This window comes from Acromyrmex echinatior, chromosome 7, assembly GCF_024713525.1.
Source record: "Acromyrmex echinatior isolate Ae372 chromosome 7, ASM2471352v2, whole genome shotgun sequence".
NCBI lineage: Eukaryota > Metazoa > Arthropoda > Insecta > Hymenoptera > Formicidae > Acromyrmex > Acromyrmex echinatior.
Genome location: NC_141858.1, coordinates 4,360,320 through 4,383,583, shown reverse-complemented (window position 1 = coordinate 4,383,583; position 23,264 = coordinate 4,360,320). Strand labels below are relative to the sequence as shown.

Below are 23,264 nucleotides of genomic sequence, written 5' to 3'. Positions count from 1 at the left end.
ACCTGCTAATATGAATATCTGTACGAAAAACGACATCAATAGATTTTACGTCACACTTCTAATGACATTCGAGAGCAAGAATTACTCGATTCATCTATATGTGCAGAATGTACTGAAGAAAGTTATATTTAATATATTTCAATATAAAATTATAAATTTTTTTGGAAGATTTTATTCATTTTGTTAAGAAATTATTTCAGAAAAGACAGCGTCTGAAATTGAGCAGAATCAAAATAACTTACAGTTAGAGAAAACTTCACCTAAAACAATAAATAATTTATAAAACGTAAACAATTAGGTGAAGTTATATCCTGTTGAAATAAAAGAATTTTGTTGCTAAGTAAATCAATTAAAGTAAATAAAAAATAAAACAGAAATTAAATTTCATATAGATATGATTTCATTTTAAAGTTAATTATTTATCAACATTTGTTTTAATATTATATATTTTATATATTAGGTGTTGGAATTAATTCGTAGCGTTTTTTAATGAAAGAATGTTATTTATTTCACATGAGCATTAAAAAATACATTAATGAAAGTATTTCCCATCACTTGTAAAACGCTACGAATTAATTCCAACATCTAATAATATTAAAATCTCGTACGGAATGCAAGAAACTTCTGGTTGAGATCATATTTTTCGCAATAAGAATTAATTATTTACAAATTTTAATTCACTCAGCATTATTAAGATCGTTCTTAGAAGCGAAGAAGCATCAAATTGTTAAATTGCTAGTTTAATTCGTGATATTATTGCGGTAGTTTAGTAGAGTTAGCGTTTCAAGACCGAAAAATCATTTCGGCGTTTCAAAGGACTACATACGTAGTATATAAATTTATACAGAGTCATACAAGCATTTACGATCCAGCTAGACTGTTTAAGACATTGATTTCTATACTATTATCACGTATACGCTCCCATAAGATATATTGTTTATATATTTTATTTATAATTAGTAAATGAATAATTAATAACAATATGTCATGTTAATAGCTCCAGTAAATAATATTCTTATATTAAATATATAATATTCTTATATATCAAAAATTATGATAATACTAATTTTTTGAAAGAGGACTTTAGCAAGACTTTAGTTTATAATATTGTGTAACAGATACGCCAAGAGTCACGTGATATTTGCTGATTGAATGGGATGAAAATCATATTCTATCCTTTTATGTCTAATAACGATAGAATGACACAACAATCAATACTATTAAGTCATTCTATTTTTATCGATCGTTAGATGTAAAACAAGAGTAGAATACGATTTTCATCTCAATCCAGTAAATATTACAATCACGTGACTCTTGATACATCTCTGTTATACTATACAGTCTTTATATATTATGCACATTTAAATAAGAAATATGAATGAAATTAATAAAATGTTTCTTTATGCAATTGGTGAAAAAGTTTAAATACATATTCATAATTTCTAGTTATACAAACACTAGCTACAGACATGGTGTTAAGAGTGATTTGAAATTTAAAAAACAAATAACCAAAATTTGCGAGTTGATGCAAATAAAGGAAACTCCAGTTTATAACACTGATACATTTTTGGCAAGCCATAATATTTCTTTGCCAATTATCAATCTTGCAGAATTTATAAAATTTGATGAAAGATTGAAAAATGATGATAAGCAACGAATGGATGTGTAAGTAAAATTTAAATTATTTATTTGTTTATACATATTCCAATAAAAATATTTTAACATTTAGAATGATACTCTTAAATTTTTTTCAGAATTGCATGCTCAAAATTTGTTTAGATAAAAATGAAGTTATTACTAAATCATTAGTGAACATGTTAAAAAATTTATAACAGCTCAAATAGCAATGAAATTTACAAGTTCCAAAAAAGTTAATGATAAGTTTCTTATGTGCAATACGGCCTTTTTTAATTGCATGAAAGATGATAATATTTTTATACTTTTCCTTTACATATATTATATTATAAACCATATTGCATTTAATTTATAATAATTTCTTTATATCGACTTTCTTTTTTATATTATAGGTGTGATATTACTTAATAGAAGTGTTGCAAATAAATCTGTATCGGAAAAGGAGATTTTAAGTTCCTTAGAAAAAATGTTATCAAATGCTCGAGATTGGGATGAAAGAAAACAAGCTAAAAATATCATAACTGCAATATCACCTACTCAGAATTTAACATGTAGTACGTCAGTACATGAAATGGCATGGACATTGTCCTTTGTTAATGAGAACAATCAAATAGAATTTGTATTCGTCAATTCTAATGAAGACGATGAATTAGGTGGCTCAGATATGTGATTCTTTTATATTATATTAGTAGCATATGTACATAGCACGTATGTATGTAATTTATATATATGTAAGTTACATATGTAAAACGTAACTAAAATTTTTTAAATTAATTTTTTGAAAGAAGATGTAAAAGTTTGCGTAATTTATCCGAATATAAGAATAAATTTTAAAGTTATAAGAGTCATAATGCAGAAAATCTTTGATATATTAGGTGTTGGAATTAATTCGTAGCGTTTTACAAGTGATGGGAAGTACTTTCATTAATGTATTTTTTAATGCTCATGTGAAATAAATAACATTCTTTCATTAAAAAACGCTACGAATTAATTCCAACACCTAATATTATATAATATATATTATACTTTTTTAGTACAAAATATATTATACACAAAAGATTTCCTGCACTACTCTCATAATCTTAAAATTTTACAATCAGCAAGCATTTACAAAATATTACTAGGACAAAATTGTCCATTTCAGGAGCAGTTGGCTTGCTTATCAATCAATTTAACATCCATTATTTGTTATATTTTTATTCAGTAACTGGATTCAGATTTCACGCAACTTTTGTATGCAATAACTGCAAAGCATTACATCCTGGGATCCTAAGTAATTTTCCTTCTCAGTTACTAGACAGAAGTTGATATAACTGCTCTGTTTAGTAACTGCTCAAAAAATGCATGAAATTTCTATCAGAGTTATTTATAAAAGAAATCTCATTTGTAAATGTTTTAAATACTATTGTGCAAATGGTGTAATCTACGTCTTTAAAATGTCAATATAAGTTATACACTACTCATAATATACGTCTACGATACATATTTTGACTACAATACTTAATGATTTTATATATTGCCTAATAAACACATGTTGGTATATTATACGTTTATTAAATGTAAGTGTATAAAATTAATATAGGTATATGGCATATACGTTAAAAAATAATTTATGAAACATCAGAATTTTATCTACGTTATATATATAAAAAAGTATATTCTAGTATAATATTCTAATTAATAGAAACATTTGTTAATACGTTTATAATTTGCGAAAAATATTCATTTAAATAACGTATTAAGAATTATATAAATAAAGTTATGTTAAATCAAAGCTCCTTTGAGATGAATTCATCGATAAATTAATGTCTTTGTGAGCCATGCACTGACTCTTGGTGTGAAATAGTTCCTTTATTTAATTTTTTAGACAAATTCATACGTTTCGATCCTTGTTCGGATCCTTATCAGTGTCAGGATTTATATTAGCGAAATCATTGTGTTTCCTAATATACAATAATGAAATGAGTTAAAAGTTATCTATGTCGCACACATATAATACTAAGAAACGCAGAACCTTAATAATTAATATAAATAAAATTAAATAAACTATTATATTAAGGAATTATTATTAAATATATCTATATGTCTATATATACTAGCTTGATCAAAAAGTTTCCGGAATTCATTCAGAAAATTCAAAATACAAGTTTATTCATCAAAAGTGATATTGTCCCCTTCAAAGTACTCTCCAGCGACTGCAACGCACTTATGCCAGCGCTTGATCCAGCTCTCGAAACATTTCTGGAACTCTATTATTGGTATAGCCATCAGAGCTGTCTTCGATTTTTCCATTACCTCCTTTCGGCTGTTAAAACGCGTTCCCCGCAGTTTTTTGACTCGATCGAACAGAAAAAAATCGCAGGGAGCCATATCGGGTGAATTCGATGGCTGTTGGATGGTATTCGTTTTGTTCTTGACTAATACAAACTCGTTGTTGCAAATTCAACTCCATTTTTAAAACTGTAAATAATCAAAAACACGTGCAGAGGTAGATGTACTCAAGACGGCGTAATTTTTACAAATGTCAAGCTATGGCGATAAAATTTGATGGAAATGTCAATGATAGATGTGGCAACCTAGCCAAAAAAAAGAACTCAAATCAGCTGACTCAGAGCATCACCTGGTGGTCTCTTCCGGAAACTTTTTGATCAAGCTGGTATATATATATATATATATATATATATATATATATATATATATACATATAGATATATTTTGAACTTACATGAATTTCGTTAATAAGAAATAGCCTGACATGCTAACCAACCGAATATTACAACTGATCTGACTAATAAATAATATGTGGCATAATAACTAAAAGCATAGATAAAGAAAAATATTCAAGAGAGGAAGTTATTTGTTGATTATTAAATTATCATAAGCGCTGTCTAACAGTTTAGTGCCCGTCTCTAAAAATTTAGACTATTTTTTGTTTGCGAATGAAAATCATTTCGGAAGCATTAAGAATTATTAACGTATTTGAATGGTACATTATATCAGAATTTAATATCTAGATACGATATGATATACTATCTAAATGATGACATACTGTCTAAACGTTAATAAAAGGCGGAGTGCATATTCCCAATAAGAACAAAAAAATATGATACAGGTAGGTACATTTATGGAATTAATATATAGTATAAACGTGATATATTAAACCTATATAACTTGATTATAAATAGACAATAAGTAACACATCTATCAATTTAAGAAATGATGTAGCACATAAGGCAGAAGATTCATAATCTCAGGTTCGAATCTATATAATCCTAGTAAGGTAAATTCCAATAAAAAACATGACAGTTTATTATATGTTTAAATATTTACGGGAAATCTAAATGTAGTATATTAATTCCATATAATTTTAGTTGCGATAATGCCACGTTTATTAAATATAATTTTAATAGGTTGAAGAATAATGTTAAAAAACCGAATACATTTAGTACAGGGTGCGTCAAAATCTAGATAAATTTCAATTTAAATTTTCCGCTATATTGTGCCTCCATCAGAGATTGTTGTTGGCGTCCGAGAAAGTCTGATGCTTCTAGTAAACAGTCATATTCTCAAAATGACCGCGATGTTGAAACCAAATGCGGAGTAGAATTGAAGAACCGCGATCATCGAAGGTCTTCGTTCTAGGCACTCAGCAAATAATTCGATTCTTTGGATACCCGAGATCAACCGTTTACGACGTTATAGCAAAATATACGACTTTAGAACAGTCCAAGGAAGGTTCCAGTATGCCAGCGAGGAAGAGTCACTTGAGAAAGAACGCACTCGAGGACCCCCGCAATCGTTGAAAGGGCTCAAGCGCTGATTTTGGAAGGGCAATCGTTGCGAAAATTAGCATCGATTGTTAGTATAAGCGAGTCAACAATGCGTCGAATTGTCGAGAAGAATCTTCGATACAAATTCTACATTAAAGATACGACTATTACGTATGGAGCATAGTTGAAAGGGTTACAAATAAGTCTCGGCATCCCAATGTGATCATTAAGGACCGCTATTGAGGCAGCATTCGTCGGCATGGACAGCGCTACATTACAGCGTGCGAACGCTTCAGACCAAGAATAGAGGCATTCAAGCTAATGGGGGATATATCGAATAATTGTGTTCTACAGGGTCACCCAAGTGCCATGTAAAAGGATTTTTTGTAATATTTAATTTTTCATTAAAAACATTTTAAAGAAATTGTTCGATTTGTGCGGATTTTGATGACGCACCCTGTATACGACAACGTCTATGCCGGGCATCACAACTACAATTATATGAAATTGTATATGTTTACTCTACGGTATTTAAACTTCCTATAAATACCTGATTGAAACGTATAATATACCATCTTGTATTTATTGAGATTAAAGACTAAGCTCGAGTAAAGTTGTTTATGATAAAGAACACGTGAGAGAAAAATTCTCGCAAAATCGAATCTTACAATTTTTTTATATTGTAGTTATTCTAAACAAAATATGTAGAAATATATAGAAATGAAAAATATATATAAAAAAATACATAGATCAAAAATATATAAATTTTTTGAAGTACAATAATATTGCTGTAAAATACGAATAGAAATTAGAAATAAGAAATACACAAAATGAAAAATGCATGAACTCATGCCACAACTTATTTAAACACGAATATATTATTGCAAAATAATTAAGCAATAAATTATTGCGACTGCAGAGTCCGATTAAAGTTTGCGAAACATGATCTGATTCATATTAAACTTATATCGAGAGAATTCCTAATAATAAGAAAGCATTACTCAGAAGCAAGAAGGATATTACCCTTTTAGTTATCTAACAGAAAAACTCATTATATAAACATACAATGATAAGAAATATTATGACGACAGAAAAATTAGAATATATTTTTCACATTGTTATTTATACCTTTCATGTTTGTATTAGTTATTTAAATTTTGCTTTTATTTTAATTAAATATAATTTTATTTTATTTCAAGAAATATTAGATTGGTGCGTATGAAATGTCGGATTTTTAAGTGAATATATAAAATGCATATCTTTTTTCAAAAGCTGTTTATTTAATCAAAATATGCTCCATTTGTTTCAATACACTTTTCTCAATGAGATTTTAATGCATAAATGCCTGTCTTAAAGAAATTCTGATTTTTAGAATCAATAAACTCTGATATGGAATTTTTCAGTCTTTATTTTCTGTTTTCATTTTCATATTATTTAGTCCGTAAAAACTGTTCTAAATATTTAAAAAAATGAAAGTCGGTTGGCGAAAGATCCGGTGAATAATCTGGGTGCTGCAAAATTTCATATTTTAATTCATTTAATTTCGCAATTGTTTTGTATGACGTATGCGGCCGAGCGTTGTCGTGGAGAAGTATTGGGCCATGCCGATTAACAAGTGATGGGCGTATAATTTTTAATTTTTTATACATTTCATCAATATACTGGCAGTACTTTTCGGCTGTAATTTCTCCCCAATTCGAAGGAATGAGTAATGAATTACTCCAGTCACATTCCACTGTTATTAAAACTGTTATTAAAATTTTCCGTGGATGAAGTGATGGCCTTGGAATATGAGTACAAGCCTTATTCCTATCAAGCCACCGAGCACACCTTTTCTTATTGTCGTAAAGAACCCATTTTTCATCACAAGTAATAATCCGACCGAAAAATGGCTCTCGATGAAATCGGGTTAGTAATGATGAGCATACGTTCAATCGATCCAGCTTATTTCGCTCGGTTAGTTCGTGCGGTTTACCCATTTATCCATTTTTTTCACCTTGCCAATTTTAGAAAGGTGTCGCATTATCGTTGTATGGTCAACTTTCATTCTGGTAGCAAGTTCCCTTGTAGATACAGTTGGATTCGTTTCCATCAATGCTTTCAGAGCATCATTTTTCACAGACGTTTTGGGTTTTCCACGCGGTTCATTTTGTAGGGAAAAATCACCAGATCGTAATTTTTCAAACCAACGCTGCACTTTTCGATCGTTAACAGTATTCTCCCCAAATGCCTGGTTTATATTGCGTGCAGCTTTTGCAGCATTATTACCAAGTTTATACTCATATAAAAAAATTACATGAATATCGGTTGAATTCATATCCTTACGAAATTCAAAACAAATAACAAAATGGAACACTTTTGAGAAAATCTTCTTTGTTGAAATGTGACTCTGGCAATGGACAATACGACGATAAACGAAGTTATGTCAAAACAAAAGCATAACGAAAACAGGGAGACAAACGGTCATATGTAAAGAAAATCCGACATTTCATATGCACCAATCTAATAAAAGGAAAGTTTTAAAGCATATTTTACAGGAATTATCTTATATCTTGCTATCAAATATAAATATTGCTTTATTGAAAAATATTTCTATTTTAATATTATACATTTTGCAAAAATTTTAATTATGCGTTTTCTCACTTTGTATACGTGCGATTACATATTATATATATATATATATATATATATATATATATATATATATATATATATATATTGCGTATCTAAAAAGTATCCGCAGTACTTTGTCACTAGATATATGACCATCAACACACATCTAGTGACAAAAACTGCGGATACTTTTTAGATGACCCAATATATATATATATATATATATATATATATATATATATATATATATATATATATATATATGTAATCACACGTACTGCACGTATACAAAGTGAGAAAACGAATAATTAAAATTTTTGCAAAATGTATAATATTAAAATAGAAATATTTTTCAATAAAGCAATTTTCATATTTGATATATTGGGTCATCTAAAAAGTATCCGCGGTTTTTTGCCACTAGATGTGTGTTGATGATCATGTATCTAGTGACAAAGTACCGTGGATACTTTTTAGATGACCCAATATATATATATTATATATATATATATATATATATATATATATATATATATATACATACATACACTCAAATTTTAATTTTAATTAAAATTTTTAATTTACTCATAATTTTAATTGTACTTTATTTTATTTTAATTATGCGTATGTGTTAAATTTTAATTTTCAATTTAAAAAATCTTCCATTTCTAATGCATATAGGTTATGTCCATTGATGTTCACGCTGTTTATTCACAGTGCTCTTGAAATCATTTTATCTTTGTTATTTATCAGTGTTAAACAAGGAACAAATGATGCTCACAAGAGTTGTGAGCGTCAAATAAAATGTAGCCCGCAGCGTATGCTTATATTCTTTCAGCAAGTTTATAGCAGCCAATTCCAATCGATAAAACTATGGCAACGTTAACAAAACAAACTACTGTCATCATCTAATGTGAAAGTAACCGGTGATAGCTAATAGCGTCAATAGCGAGTCGAACAGAGTATTCTTTTCCTTTCTGTCATTTTTATCAGTCATAAATCTACGTTAGATAAATCATAGTAAAAGTCGAATAATTCGCTCTCGGGTCTATCCACATTCGTCGTCATACAGACCCTGAGAGCGATCGTCGAAGGACGTGCCAATGGACACTCTTCGGCGCCGACCATGGATATCAAGGACAGTAGTAGCGAAGAGGATGAGAAAACACGCGACGTTACATCGTTTGGCAAATTCGACGAGGCGATCGTGGTGCGTAACGCCGAGGAAATCAAGAGCCCGGTAAACCGCAGACCCTTAAGTTCCAGAAGGACCAAGAAAATAACGAGTGACAGCACGAACACGTTAGCGTCCAACTCGCCACGTGGCAGGCACGAATTCAGGAGGTAATTGCCTCATGCAAATCTCGGCTTATTTATTACCGTTAATTTACAATATAATAACGCGCATCTAGTGACATCAGAATTTCGTAAAATTTTCTTGTTATACTGATTCTATGATGAGTTTGTAGTCTTAAGTCTAAGGGTCTATACCCTACTGAAAAAAATCATGTCACACAATTGCATGATGAAATCATGTAATTAAACATGTAAATCACGTAATAAATTATTCCAAATCAGTACGTGATTTTTGAAAAGTATGTACTGATTTGGAATAATTTAATTATGTAATTTGAAAAGTCACATATGTTCTTTTTTCTTCTATTTCTATCATTAAATTCTTTAAAATTTGATAATATAAAATCATATAATGAATGAAATTATTTCTAATATCATGTGATTTTTTTAAAATTACGTAATTACTTAGAACAATCCGTTACGTGATTTACATGTTATAATTACACGATTTCATCATATAACATTGTAACATGATTTTTTTCAATAGGATATCCACATAACTTGCATAGCCGCATAAATATATGCATAAAGAAAATTATCCAATCACATTTTATGTGCGACTTTATAAGAGAAATGCGATTGGATAATTTTTTTATGCATGCGTTTATGCGGCTATGCAAGTATGTGTGGATATATTCTTAATGAGAAGCACGGAGAGCATAGATCCTTGCATAACGCATAACACATGACATAAGAAATTGAACCAATCAGAGTTCCTTATTTTATGAAAAAGAAGGAAATAGAGGATTTCGATTAGTACATATTCTTATGCATTATTACATGTTATGCGTTATGCAAGAATCAGTGGCCCCACTTTAGGGCCACCACACACAAAATGATATAAGCTGCATAAGCATAGCATAGGGCCGCTGAACCAATGAGCATCTTATGTAAATTAATATGGCGATTTTATGCTGGACTCTCATTGGTTCAGCATGCATTTATTCTTATGCTTATTCTGTTATGCATTTCATGTGCGACAGGTTTTAGTTTTTAATCGGTGAAGTTGGCCAAAGTAGCGTCAAAGTACAATTTCATGGTCGCTTGTCGCAGCAATAAATGATCACGTGACCGAATTCTCCCTCAATTTGTTCACTTTCTTATCGCCAGCGACATTGCTGAAAAGTTGGATTAATTCAACTTTTAGCGACATCGTTTTTGTTACACAAAAATTTAAACATGGAGCAGTAATAAGTATAATAAAGACATTTCGTAAGCTATATTCCAAAACATTCTTTTCGAGGAAAATTTTACTCGATTGTATATTGAATATAGGACATGTAATGTATATTACAGTATTTCGAATAAAATTTTCCTCGGAGAGGATGTTTTAGAATATAGCCTTACAATACGGATATCATCGCAAAACTTGATAAAAATATATTTATTCGATACGTTTCCATTCGAAATGAAAGAATGTAATAGAAAAATGCGACAGTCTACCTTACGAAACGCCTATTCAAGTTAGGAAAATGAGTTTTTTTTACCTGAATCGTTATTAGAGCTGCGTAATGTAAATGTCACCCATATTATCTTATTATCCAATGTTAAACACAAGGATAAAATGATACATGGGAGCACTTGGGTAATGTTACCAAACATAGCCCAACTTTAATATTTAAAATAATGCGCTTCGTGTAAAGCATATCACCACGTTTTTCTGTCAGATTCTTTCATTTTGAGAGAAAACGTGTCGAATAAACATATTTTTATCAAGTTTCATGGTGATGCCAGTATTCTAAATAATTATCACAATAAATAAATAAATAAATACAAATTTTTTATTAATAAAAAATTTATTGCATGCGATTTTATCTCATTTAACTCTGATTTTATATACCATATATATATAATTTTATTTCCAATTTTATTTATATCGACTTTTTTTTTATGATCGCTCAATACACTGTATCAATTTAATTATTATATTATTAAATTATTATTATTTATTATTATTATTTAATTATTATATTATTTGTTATTATTTGTAACACAATTAATATAATTATCACAATTATCACAATTAATATTAATTAGTCAAAAATTTATGCTAATTTATTTCAGCGACATTCGAGGTTGGCGATATATGAAATCAGGTCGCTGAATACGAGCGACGAGCGACATTATGAACACGTATCTTTAGTCGTATAAGTTGACAATTGATCAATCTCATTGATAAAACTTAGAATTGCCGATTACCGACTCATTGGCTGCGTTCAGCAGAACACAACGATTTTACAACCGTTTTATGATTGTCTGCTGTGGTACCATTCTTCTAGATCTAAAAATATAATTCAATCAGCACGAAAAAAATTTCTAATAGTTGCAAAGTAAACGTTTTGCTGAACATAGCCATGTAGAATCAGCATTACACATTTCTTTGTCACATGACTATTAATATTGGGTCATCTAAAAAGTATCCGCGGTTTTTTGTCACTAGATAATGACGGTATTGATATTGATGGTAGTGATGATATTGATGGTCAACACCATCTAGTGACAAAAAACCGCGGATACTTTTTAGATGACTCAATATGAACACAGTATATAAAGAAGAACTCTCTATTATGAGATAGGCGTCTAATATAAGATAGTGGCGTTTCTGCTAAACCAATAAACGCTATCTATTGATTCCACCATGAATTTATTGCTCTTGGATTGGAAACTATTTAATAGAAAATTCATTATTAGATCATGCCTGTAATCATTGTAAAAAAAGATTTTAGAATTTAGATGTCTTCAGAAGTTTCATTGAGATAGCCTTTAAATCTTGTTTATTATTTAATAAATAAATATTTAACAATAAATTCTTTATGTAGTGTTAGAGTAAGATCATACTAATAGAAAAATATGGGATATGTTGAATTGTTTGATTACAGAAGTTTGATTTGATGATCGTAAAATCATAAGGTGTGGAATTCGTAATCATATTAGAGATATCCAGGGTATTTCTAATATGAAATAATCCATGCTCCTATATTATGTAGTGAAAATCGTTGCTAAAAAGTAAATGTTATTGTATAATATTAGATGTACAAATAAGTTTCCGCCGTTTTAAATAAAAAATTAAGCATTATTGTGAAAGAACGATACATAATGTTTTATTGAAAGTATTGTCCATCGCTAGCCACTACTTTTTGCGTTTGACACGAATCTTCATTCAATAATGCTTCCAATTCCGTGTCTTCGTACACTTTCGGCCTTCCACTACGTTCTTTGTCTTCGACGTCAAATTCACCGTTCTTAAATTTTTGAAACCATTCACGACAACTTCTCTCACTTAACGCAGCCTCACCATATGCTTCTACAAGCAATCGATGAGCCTCAGCTGCAGATTTCTTCAAATTAAAGAAGTAAATCAAAAGTTCCCGCAAATGACGCTTATTCGGCTCAAAACGCGGCATTTTCGCACAAAAAAAAATATATGATGCTGATACAAAATCACTAGTATTTCAAGGTTATGTTGTTGACAGATGTCCAACCTTACGATATAATGTTTTACATCAGATAATTTTAACCATAGCTTGTTAGTGGCGCCGTCTTTTGTCAAACGGCGTAAACTTATTTGTACACCTAATACAATAATAAAAAGGACGACCAGAATGAACGTCGAGTGCCTATTTCTGCGAGGCTTGATTCCAATTACCTGAAGATGAGTTCTGGATCTATCGCATAATCATTTTTCAGGCACGCTGTGTTTGTTTGCATTTTAGAAACATGAAATAAAGTTTTTTAATTGCAATACTGATATACTTTACGTTTTACTATCGATTTCTTGGGATCTCACATTAGGAGCACAATTTTTTGACTTTGCAATTTGCTCACTTTTTACATTTCTTTAATTTAAAAAAAAAATGGAATTTGAATTATATATTGGGTCATCTAAAAAGTATCCGCAGTACTTTGTCACTAGATATATGACCATCAACACACATCTAGTGACAAAAAACCGCGGATACTTTTTAGATGACCCAACATATAAATTTTAAATAATGCTATCTTAAAGCTTATTAAATGCTCTTTAAATTACCTATTATTTTTTAAAATTCTGCCCACAGACTTCTAGCATTTATCTAAAATGAACTCGATATCTCATAATAAGGGCCTTTTCTCTATATGTATATATTGGGTATATGTATATATTGGTATAGATGGTGTTGATGGTCAACACATCTAGTGACAAAAAACCGCGGATACTTTTTAGATGACCCAATATTTATGTTTTAATCTAGTAGATACTCGAGCAACGATATTGACATTGAGAGATCGATGGAAATTGGCAGCGATCCTTCGGACAGTGAGGAGAGCGACGACAATGATATACAGGGTACCAGCATTGCAAAACCGATCAATTTGTATGATCCTAACGAATATGAGAATCTGGAAGCATCGACGGAAGTCAAGGAATTATTTCAAAATATAATGAGGCAAGTATTTAATGTATTTTCTATTAAAATTTACGGATTTATTTGCTAATTCAGAACAATAATAATTAAATAAAGAAAAATATTAATAAAATTACCTAAAGAAAAAAATAATTCAATCTGATCAAATATATTTGGTTAGATATGAGCATATTCTCATTGTTATTAGATCATCTGGTCATACATGTTCACATATAATCATATTTATATTCGAATGCGACCCAAAAGAAATTACATTAATCCCTTTATGATTTTTAATTATATCTGAGCAGATCTGGATACATTTGATAAATTATTATATCTAATCCCTAATAAGATGAAAATTTTTATCATATTAGTCATATATAACCATGTAAAATTATACATAGACATATAAATAATTATGTTATATATAACCCATTATTTATAATTTTGTAATTTTATATGATACTAATTCTTATATATATAATTATATACGTAAATTTCTTATTATGTTTTCATAAATATATGTAGTTATAACAAATTTTATACATGACATTTTTATACATGTTTATATGTGAGAAAATTTATTCCAGATTGATGCTATTTTACGATGATGTGAAAGTTAATAAAGCATTATTGATTAGGTTTATTTTATAAAATAGTATAACATATTAAATTTCATCTTTTTGATAATATCTAATATAATTTATTGACCAAACATAGCATGCATTCATTAATATTCAATGTTCATGGATTATCAAAGTATCAATTCCGTCGCTAAAATAACACAAAGGCCCAATTTCACAGCTCACAGTTAATTCTTAATCGAGGTTCAATTTATTCCTTATCTTTTTTTAATTCTAGAATTGGTAAGAGATGAGGAATAAATTTGACTTCGGTTAAGAATTAACCGTAAATTGTAAAATTGGGCTTAAATGTAGTACAACTTTTGGATGAATGACGCTTGAGTAGTGCATCTTTGGATGAATGACACCATGAATAATTCTTGAAAAAATGATTTTTTTTTTAATTTTGCCGTTTGTTTTCTGGAATGTATGTGATGCTAATAAAACTTAAACAATATGAAGTGAATATTAGATCAATATGAATACAAATATAATAATAATAATAATAACTTTATTGAGTGCAGTGGTAACACAGAAATTATTTATTTGCACTGCACTCAATAAAGTTATTATTATTATTATATTTTATTATTATATTAACTATTATTAAAAATTTTTAATTATTTTTATAGTTTTTCTTATTCGATCCTGCAGTGCCAAGTTTACTTTATTAATTTTTTGTGATAACACTTAAATGAAAGTAACGCAATTTTGTCATAACGTTTTAAATAATATTTTGAAGGAAAATTAAATATAGTAACTACTACTTTGATTGGAAGGAAAAATCTTTGAATGAATTGCGATATAAAAGTTTCATATAAGAAGAATTAAAGTCATTTGGATTGGAATAGGAAAATCCTTCAATAGAAATACAAAGATACACATATATACTTAGGTTTCATTGTACAAAAATTAAAGATAATAACACTTAGATTATATATTCTTTATTTGGTATGGTTGATATGGGATTTAACTTGGTGTCAGTTGTTGATATCAAATCTTTTATACGAATAATATCATTAGAATTAGTATTATTTATTTAAATTAGTATAGGATTTAATTTGGCGCCAATTGTTAATATCAAATCTTTAATATGAAATCTTTAATATGATACATACATATCATTAGAATTAATATTATTTGATATGGAATTTAACTTCGCGTCAATTATTGATATCAAATTTTTTTATACAAATGATTTAATGTATCATTTATACAAATGATACATTAAAGTTAAGTAAATAACAAAAATAGTACTGCTAGCGTTTTACTTTTTAATTTGATAGAATTTAAATTGATTAAGACTATATTATTTAGGTTTTAATTTTTACTTTCGTCATTAGTTTTTTTCGAGGAGTAATAATTTTTTACAGAGAATTAAAATTATCAATACCATTACTTTTGTATTAGAATAAGAGGACTTTTAATAAGAATATTTAAAAAAAAATTAAAACTGTACTTAAGTTACTATTTAAGTTGGAATAATAAAAAGATCCGTATCACTTTTAGATTCTATTCGAGAAGCACGTATATTCTTAGCGCCTTCTTTTCCTTTCTTTAAAAAGGTAATTTTTTATACAAAATACATAAAATTTTGTGGAATTTAACTTGACGCCAATTGTAATAATATCAAATTTTTTATACGAATGAAATACATATTAGAATTAAGTAACAAAGATATTATTACTTTTAATATATATCTTGGTTAGTTAAGACTGTATCATTTTAGTTTTAATTTTTAGTTCGATACAATAGCTTCTTTCGAAGAGTAATAATTTTTGATAGAGCATTAAAGCTGTCATTACTTGGGTTGGAATAAGAGAATCTTCAATAAGAATATCTTCGAGAAAGAATTAAAGCAACTGTTACTTGAGTTGGAGAATAATAAAAAATACGTAACGTATTACTTAAGTTCTATTCGAAAAGCATATTCTTACTCCTACAGCATAAAGTTATACAAAAGTTAGAGTAACACTGCTGCAACATTGCAGCAACATTGCATGTTACAGCAATATTGCAAAGATTTCTAGCGATATTGCTGCAAATTCTATGCTGTATGAGTAGCGCCTTTTTTTAACTTATTTTTTTTAAGGGAGTTTGTTCTGGTATTACACATTTTATTAACAAATGCCAGCCATGCTATTTCATTTGCATCCGATCTCCTTTAGAAATATTATGTTATAAACAAATAGAGATCAAATAGATCATTATCATCTTCTAGCTTAGTTAACAAATATATAAACTATTCACTATTTGATAATTGTATCTAATTAATATTTTTATGCACAGAATAATGAGATAAATAAACAATAATATTGTTTAAAAAATGACTTCTTCAAATAGAATTCAAAAACAAGACTAATTATTTTCCATAATAATTTTATTGGATGCTGAATACAAATCCATTTTTCAAATAATTCCATCATTCACGTCACAGTTATAAGAAATTTGCAAAGGAAATTATTATTCTTAGAATATTGTCCAAAATAGAACATAACTTTTTATTTTAATATCATTATTTTATTAAAAGTGGAAATCTTCTTTTCTGTAAATATACGCTATATATACAGTCAGTGGCACAAAAGAGCATGATCAGCAGTTCTCTGAAAGAAATCGAATATATTAAAAATTCAAGGGAATATTATTTATTAAGAAGTCAGAAAGTGTCGTTATTATAACATTTTTACAAATACACCGTTTTCACACAATTGGATTATCACTTTCAGTAAAAAGATTGTCGCAGAAAACTCTTTCTTCAAACAACTGTATCTTGCACAAAAATTGATGGACAGAAAAGAAAAAAAGCATTTTGTAGGAAATTTTATAAGCTTTAATTTGATATAATTTATATTTTTTACCTAAATCCTTTAGAAACTGAAATATTTATAAAAAAGTAACGACAAGGAGGTTTTTTTAAGAAAATATTGAAAAAAAGCAATTTTCCTCAAAGTTGTTTTTTCAAAAATATATTTTGGTATGCAACTAACATCGTATATAAACACATGTAAACTTTGAGAAAAATACGAATATCATTTTTTCCAATTCGATTACATACCCATATTAATAATCTTATATTTTAACGTAAATTGGGGATGAAAATGTTTCGATTTGACAATAAGTACTTTTTACGTAGGAGTAGCCAAATCCGAGATATTTATCAAAAATCGTTAAAAAATAAATTTTATTCGAAAATAAGAGGAAACATTCTTAAAATCGTATCTCGGAAACTATTGGGCATACAAGGATGAATAAAAAATGATTTTGGAAAGAACCTTAAATTTTCATAAGAGGTATTTTGTACATAAAGGTAGCCAAATCCAAGATATTTACGAAAAAAGTACGAAAAATTATTTCTTTCTCAAAATGATGAAAAATACGACATTCTTAAAAATATTCTATTACGTATTGATCGTACGATATTGAAAAAAAAAACGAAATTGTTTATAATTTTACCAGCTTTTTTTTATAATGACTTTTATTTCGATAAAATCAATACTATCAGAGATATTTTTGAAGAATCGTATTTTTGATCAATTTTTTTGAAGTTGCAAAGTTTTCCAAGTGAGCTAACGGTCAGGACTTTTAGTATGTTATATAATATGTCATTTCGAATAACTTACCGCAAACAAATCTTGTGACATGCACATTACCTGGGTGAATATCAATATTAATTAATAATAAACTCTATGCTGTAGCAACAGAAAAATTATATAAATGTAAATACAAGGTATCCAGTAATGACCACATAATTTTTCGTGGGCAGATAAAACGAACTAAACTGAGTCAAAAAGTTCTTTACCATATTGCAATTTTACAATTTTTTTTTAAGTTAATCAATGAGCAGAGTGTCTAAAATCAGCGCATAAAACAACTTTAAGATATTTTTAAGAGTTTTTTTTGAGAAACATTTTCAAGATATTTAAGGAATTCTGAAAAATATCTTAAAGTCGTCTTATGCGTCGATTTTATTCGCTTATTCGGCAATTTTTAGAAATTAATATCTCGTTTATATATGAGTACTGCGCTTGTTTACAGAGTAGAACATTACTATTAAATTCGGATTAAATTTTTGAGTGTTAAAAACGATACCATAGTCCAAAAAATTTCATTAGGTTTCCAACATAATTTTAATATTAAAAAAAATGACTTTTTACGATATTTAACATTCTTTTATAAAGAAAGTTAACGTTATCTTGAATATAAATTTGTTGTTATGTATTGTTGAATGTATTGTTCATGTCCTATAAAATGCATTTTTTAAAATTTCAATACCTTATATATTATACTTTGTAGTCATGCAACGAAGAATTTAAATACAGGATTTTTCTAAGATACAAATTTGTGGCTATTGAGAAACATATATAAATCATATAATCTTTTTTTTAGAAATGTGTAATATACACGCGCGCGCGTGTATATGTGGTGTACTATATGTATATATGTGTATATACACACGCACGCGCGCATACATATATGTATATATTTAGCGGAATCTATAAAGATAATATAAATTACATTGTGTGTATCGATAGTCACAAACTAGAAATTATAAGTATAATAATTTCATTGTTACGTTGATTTGATACTTTCGACATCGAATCGATCTCGATTCGATGTCGATTCCATTATCATTTCTGACTGGGTAAAGGCAGAAAATGTACTATCTTAGAAAAACTCTGTACTTGAATCCTTCATAATGTGATTAAAAAGTAAGATATTGAGATAAAAAGAATATATTGTAGAGAATGAACAATACATTCATGACTTCTGATTACAATTTGGAGATAATGTTAATCTTTTTTTACAAGAACATTTTAAATATAATAAAAAACCATTTTTGCACATTAAATCTCAGTTATTTTGAAACCTAACGTGCTAGTGAAATTTAACTTGCGGCATGGTTTTCAGCATCTAAAAATCAATATAAAACACCTTATCTGATTAAAAGAAACATTTTTTTGTAAATTAATATTATCTTTATTTCACAGTTTGTGAATGTAGCACCAAATCCATTTATCGACAGTGGCGGAAATGTGATACGTAGTTTACATCAATTTATAAAGTTAATGTTGTCGCTAGCATATGATGAATTTCGCGTGAAAAAGGCCGCCATGGCTCATGACTCCTATCAGATTTCTCTCTGGTTCAGCCGTTATTGAGTACTATGTCTCCAGATCTGCCGCAACTCGCCGGTTCGCGTAAAGCTGGAAACATAATGAAAAGCACAGGCAATAGGAACAGGGAATAAAAGATTTCAACTTATCAGAAAGCGTCCATTCTATTATTCATGGTTTCTGATGCTTAAAGGAGCACAGCAGTGTCTCGCGCTATGACACTTCGCTTGTCTTAGCGCTGAGACACTATTGTGTCTCCAGATATAAATCAAATTTTAAATAAAACCCTATACATTCGGTCGAAGTGGATCTTAGTGCTTAAATCATTTCTTTTTAGTGCTTAATTAAAATTTTTTGTAAATTTATATATAATCAAACAATTGATCTTAATCATCAATCTATCCAGGTATACACCACAGAAAATCGAGCTTAACTACAAGTTGATACCATTCATTCCTGACTACATACCGGCAGTCGGCGATATAGATGCCTTCATAAAGATACCGAGACCCGACGGAGTTGAAGATAAAATTGGCCTAACTGTATTAGACGAGCCCTGTACTGATCAGTCGGATCCAGCCGTGCTGCATTTGCAATTACGCAACCATTCTAGGAGCGCCGGCGCTGCCACGAGACAGGCGGTCGTCAAAAGGATAGAGGATGCTGAGAGAAACAGCAAGTCAATTGATAAATGGATTAACGATATGAATCAGCTACACAGGAGTAAACATCCGCCGGGTGTGCAACTGAACCATGCGATGCCAGACATCGATGGATTGATGCAGCAATGGCCGCCGCAAGTGGAAGAAAAACTGAATGAACTACAACTGGATCTATCAGAGCTCGACTGTGATCTGCCGCAACTGGTCGATGTCGTCTGCAATCTTTTGGACATTCCCACGCGAGAGAACACTCGACTAGAGGCTCTTCACACGCTATTTACATTGTACCTGGAGATTAGAAATGTTGAGAACCGGAATTTTAATTAGCATTAAACAATTAAATTAGTCTGTATTTAAGCTGTAAGAGTTAATTTTAGTCGGTTTTCATAGTTAATTCTTATCCGAATAAAGAATAGATTGAAATGGATTTCAGATTTTCAGAAATACGCATTCGTGAAAAATAAATCTTTCTAAAATAAATTCGAATGCATTTTTATTTATTTACAAGAATTACATTTCTATGTCTTTCAATTTAAAAATAATATCAATTTTTCAGTGCATAATAAATACTGCTCAATTCAAAATTTTAAATAGAAAATGCAATTTTTTAATCCAATTGAATCTAATTAAATTTAATTGAATTCAACTGAATAACAACAATTTTTTATTCAATTGGATTCAATGGACTAAAATACCCATAAAAATTGCAATCCATTTTAATTTATTCTCCATTATTGGGATATATTCAAAAACCATCTTAAGTAAAGTCTAACATGTGACAAATCAATCGGAGAACTATTGTAGTATTAATATTATATCTTAAAACACATTACTTAAGTCTACGGTAAGTTACGGTCTTGAAATAAAAACGGACTATGAATACTGGTCTAGAATTCGTTATATTTGTAATGCAATATGAATTCCACATACAAACTTGCAATGCATTCCGTTTTACGCATGATGCGCATTTTATCCTTGTTATTCACCGAGTATTAAGAGGAATAAAATGATATATCACGCGCATCATAAGTGAAATGGAACGCACTTTTAGTAGATGTAAAATATATCTGTAAAAGTTGCAATTATATCTTGATATTTCAAATATCCATTCTGATATTTATATTGCATTCTTGTTAAAATTAAATACAAATTCAAAAAATTAAGTTGCCTAGAGAAAGGAAAAAATTACTTATAATTAAATAACACCGACAAGATACTAAAGATGGCCGCCCGTCAAAAAATTTTTGTGACTATTAATTAGAAAATTACATTTAAAATTATTACATAAAAAATTACATTTTTTTCTCTACAGTTGTTACCTCTATTGATAATCAAACTCTAATAATAACATTAAAATCACAGTTTAGAATAAACCTCAAGTAGTCCCAGATTCGAATCCTGGTTAAGAAAATATTTTTCGCAATAAAAGTTTTTTATTTGATCAAAAATAGGGTATTCTATTAAAAAAAATCGATATGACCTTGACCTGACTTCGGCGACGCCATTCAAGATCAAGATGATACTTTCTTACGTCCCCCTCCGAATCATACAACTTTTGTTTGTAACATTTTTTCGTATCTACCATAGTTTTCGAAATTTTAATGCATTATTTAAAATGGGACACCCTGTATATACAGGATTAAAGTCACCTAAAACCGGCCGAATAACACTCACAATTTTGGAAATAGGAAAAAATATTTTAAATGAAAGTGGAACGATTTCGAGAGAAACGTATTTTGAAGGTCATGTTGTCTTTCTTCTAGATGAAGACGCCAAAAATATAAATGAAAATATAAATGAAAATATATATGAAAGTCACTTCCAATTTTTTAAGTGAAATTATACAATATAATTTTTTTACGTAATATGATATATTTCTCTAATTATTCTACATATAAAAGTACTAAGGTGGAGATATAAAAAAACTAATAGTTTATGAGATATTTTATATTCTGGCAGAAAAATATGTATGCAAAATGAATAATTTTTTAAATAAGCAACTATGTGTTTTCTTTCCAATTGATACATCTCATTATTCTGTCCATAAAAGTATTATTACGTCCAAACTCTTGGAAATTTTAAATTTATGATCTTATTGAAGAGAAGAGGAGCGGAAATGATGAGAGTATGGAAGGACGGTTAGACTCTTGTCTCTGCACAGAGGCGAGTACCGCGAGTCGAACGCACCCTTTTGTACTCGTCTTGGAATATGGGTCAACGTCTCACAAAGACATCTGTTTCCTATGAGCGGTGCGATCGTCAGTCCAAATTTCGAGTCAAGGAATCTAATCCCTTTAACTCGGGAGTGGACCACGTGCGATCTTTGAAAAGGCAAAGTTAACGACTACGAGGCCTTAGGGTTTTAAATTTAGAGAACGAGAGAGATGTAAAATTATTAACATTGTTTATTATTATTAATCATTACAAGTCTATCATTAACAGATTACAAGTTTAATACAGTACAATTATAAAAAATTAAGAAAAAGGTTATACATTAATAAATTTATTATTACGAATTAATTTACACATTAATTAATATCATTACTATAATAAGAAGAAAGGAAAATTTACAAATTGACGAGATTATTATTATTAACTATTTACATATTATTAAATCGTCAAAGATTGAAGTTTCAGGGGCGAGCAGAGCTGACAGGTTTATGTTTATTCTATTTCACATATAGTAGCGGAAGAAGGAGGAAAAAGATTGACGAAGAATTCCACCGGAACTAAATATGGATAGGCGAAATTCGGAATAAACACTGGAATATGGGACCGAGGAAGTTGGTAATTCCACGCCGGATTTCTTGTGGATCAAAATTGTCTTCTAAAGTGGTTCGATAGTAGCCCCGAGCTTTCAATCGGCGTGTTGAGTCTTCGAAAATGTATTGAACTGTATCTATGTATGTTACTTGACTGACTGAATGAATAGATTGTGAAGGTAATAGACTGTGAAGCGAATAGATTATAATGACTGATAGACTGCGAAAATGATTGACTGACTGAGAAGCAGAACCGGACATGGAATAAGAACAAAAAAATAATGGGGCCCGATCATAAAAGTTCCCTTGGAAATAGGTTCGATAGTCCGTAGGAATTGTCTAAC

General features: G+C 29.2%; 3 protein-coding genes across 4 annotated transcripts in view; 2 read left to right on the top strand and 1 right to left on the bottom strand.

Moving 5' to 3' along the window:
- LOC105148821 (sodium-dependent nutrient amino acid transporter 1-like) overlaps positions 1-23,264 on the bottom strand; it is an 81,992-nt gene that overhangs the window by 36,655 nt on the left and 22,073 nt on the right. The gene's annotated exons all lie outside the window — the stretch shown is intronic.
- On the top strand, positions 350-4,062 carry LOC147909029 (uncharacterized). The gene is made up of 2 exons (XM_087407537.1): positions 350-1,665; positions 2,028-4,062. The coding sequence occupies exons 1-2, from the start codon at positions 1,641-1,643 to the stop codon at positions 2,303-2,305; spliced, it is 303 nt and encodes a 100-aa protein (XP_087263663.1). The 5' UTR covers positions 350-1,640; the 3' UTR covers positions 2,306-4,062.
- On the top strand, positions 8,905-22,158 carry IFT46 (intraflagellar transport 46). Of its 2 annotated transcripts, none has more exons than XM_011060761.2 (3): positions 8,905-9,359; positions 13,607-13,798; positions 19,903-22,158. In XM_011060761.2, the coding sequence occupies exons 1-3, from the start codon at positions 9,142-9,144 to the stop codon at positions 20,483-20,485; spliced, it is 993 nt and encodes a 330-aa protein (XP_011059063.1). In that variant the 5' UTR covers positions 8,905-9,141; the 3' UTR covers positions 20,486-22,158. The 2 variants fall into 2 exon arrangements, with proteins under 2 accessions (XP_011059063.1, XP_011059062.1); XM_011060760.2 differs by having other exon boundaries at positions 13,604-13,798.

Excerpts from the sequence above, each read along its gene's own strand:
- LOC147909029 (XM_087407537.1), top strand. The coding sequence starts at position 1,641 with ATGATGATAAGCAACGAATGGATGT. Across the intron at positions 1,666-2,027 it reads GATAAGCAACGAATGGATGT|GTGTGATATTACTTAATAGA; the intron begins GTAAGTAAAATT and ends TTTATATTATAG.
- IFT46 (XM_011060760.2), top strand. The coding sequence starts at position 9,142 with ATGGATATCAAGGACAGTAGTAGCGAAGAGGATGAGAAAACACGCGAC. Across the intron at positions 9,360-13,603 it reads GGCAGGCACGAATTCAGGAG|TAGATACTCGAGCAACGATA; the intron begins GTAATTGCCTCA and ends GTTTTAATCTAG. Across the intron at positions 13,799-19,902 it reads TTATTTCAAAATATAATGAG|GTATACACCACAGAAAATCG; the intron begins GCAAGTATTTAA and ends CAATCTATCCAG.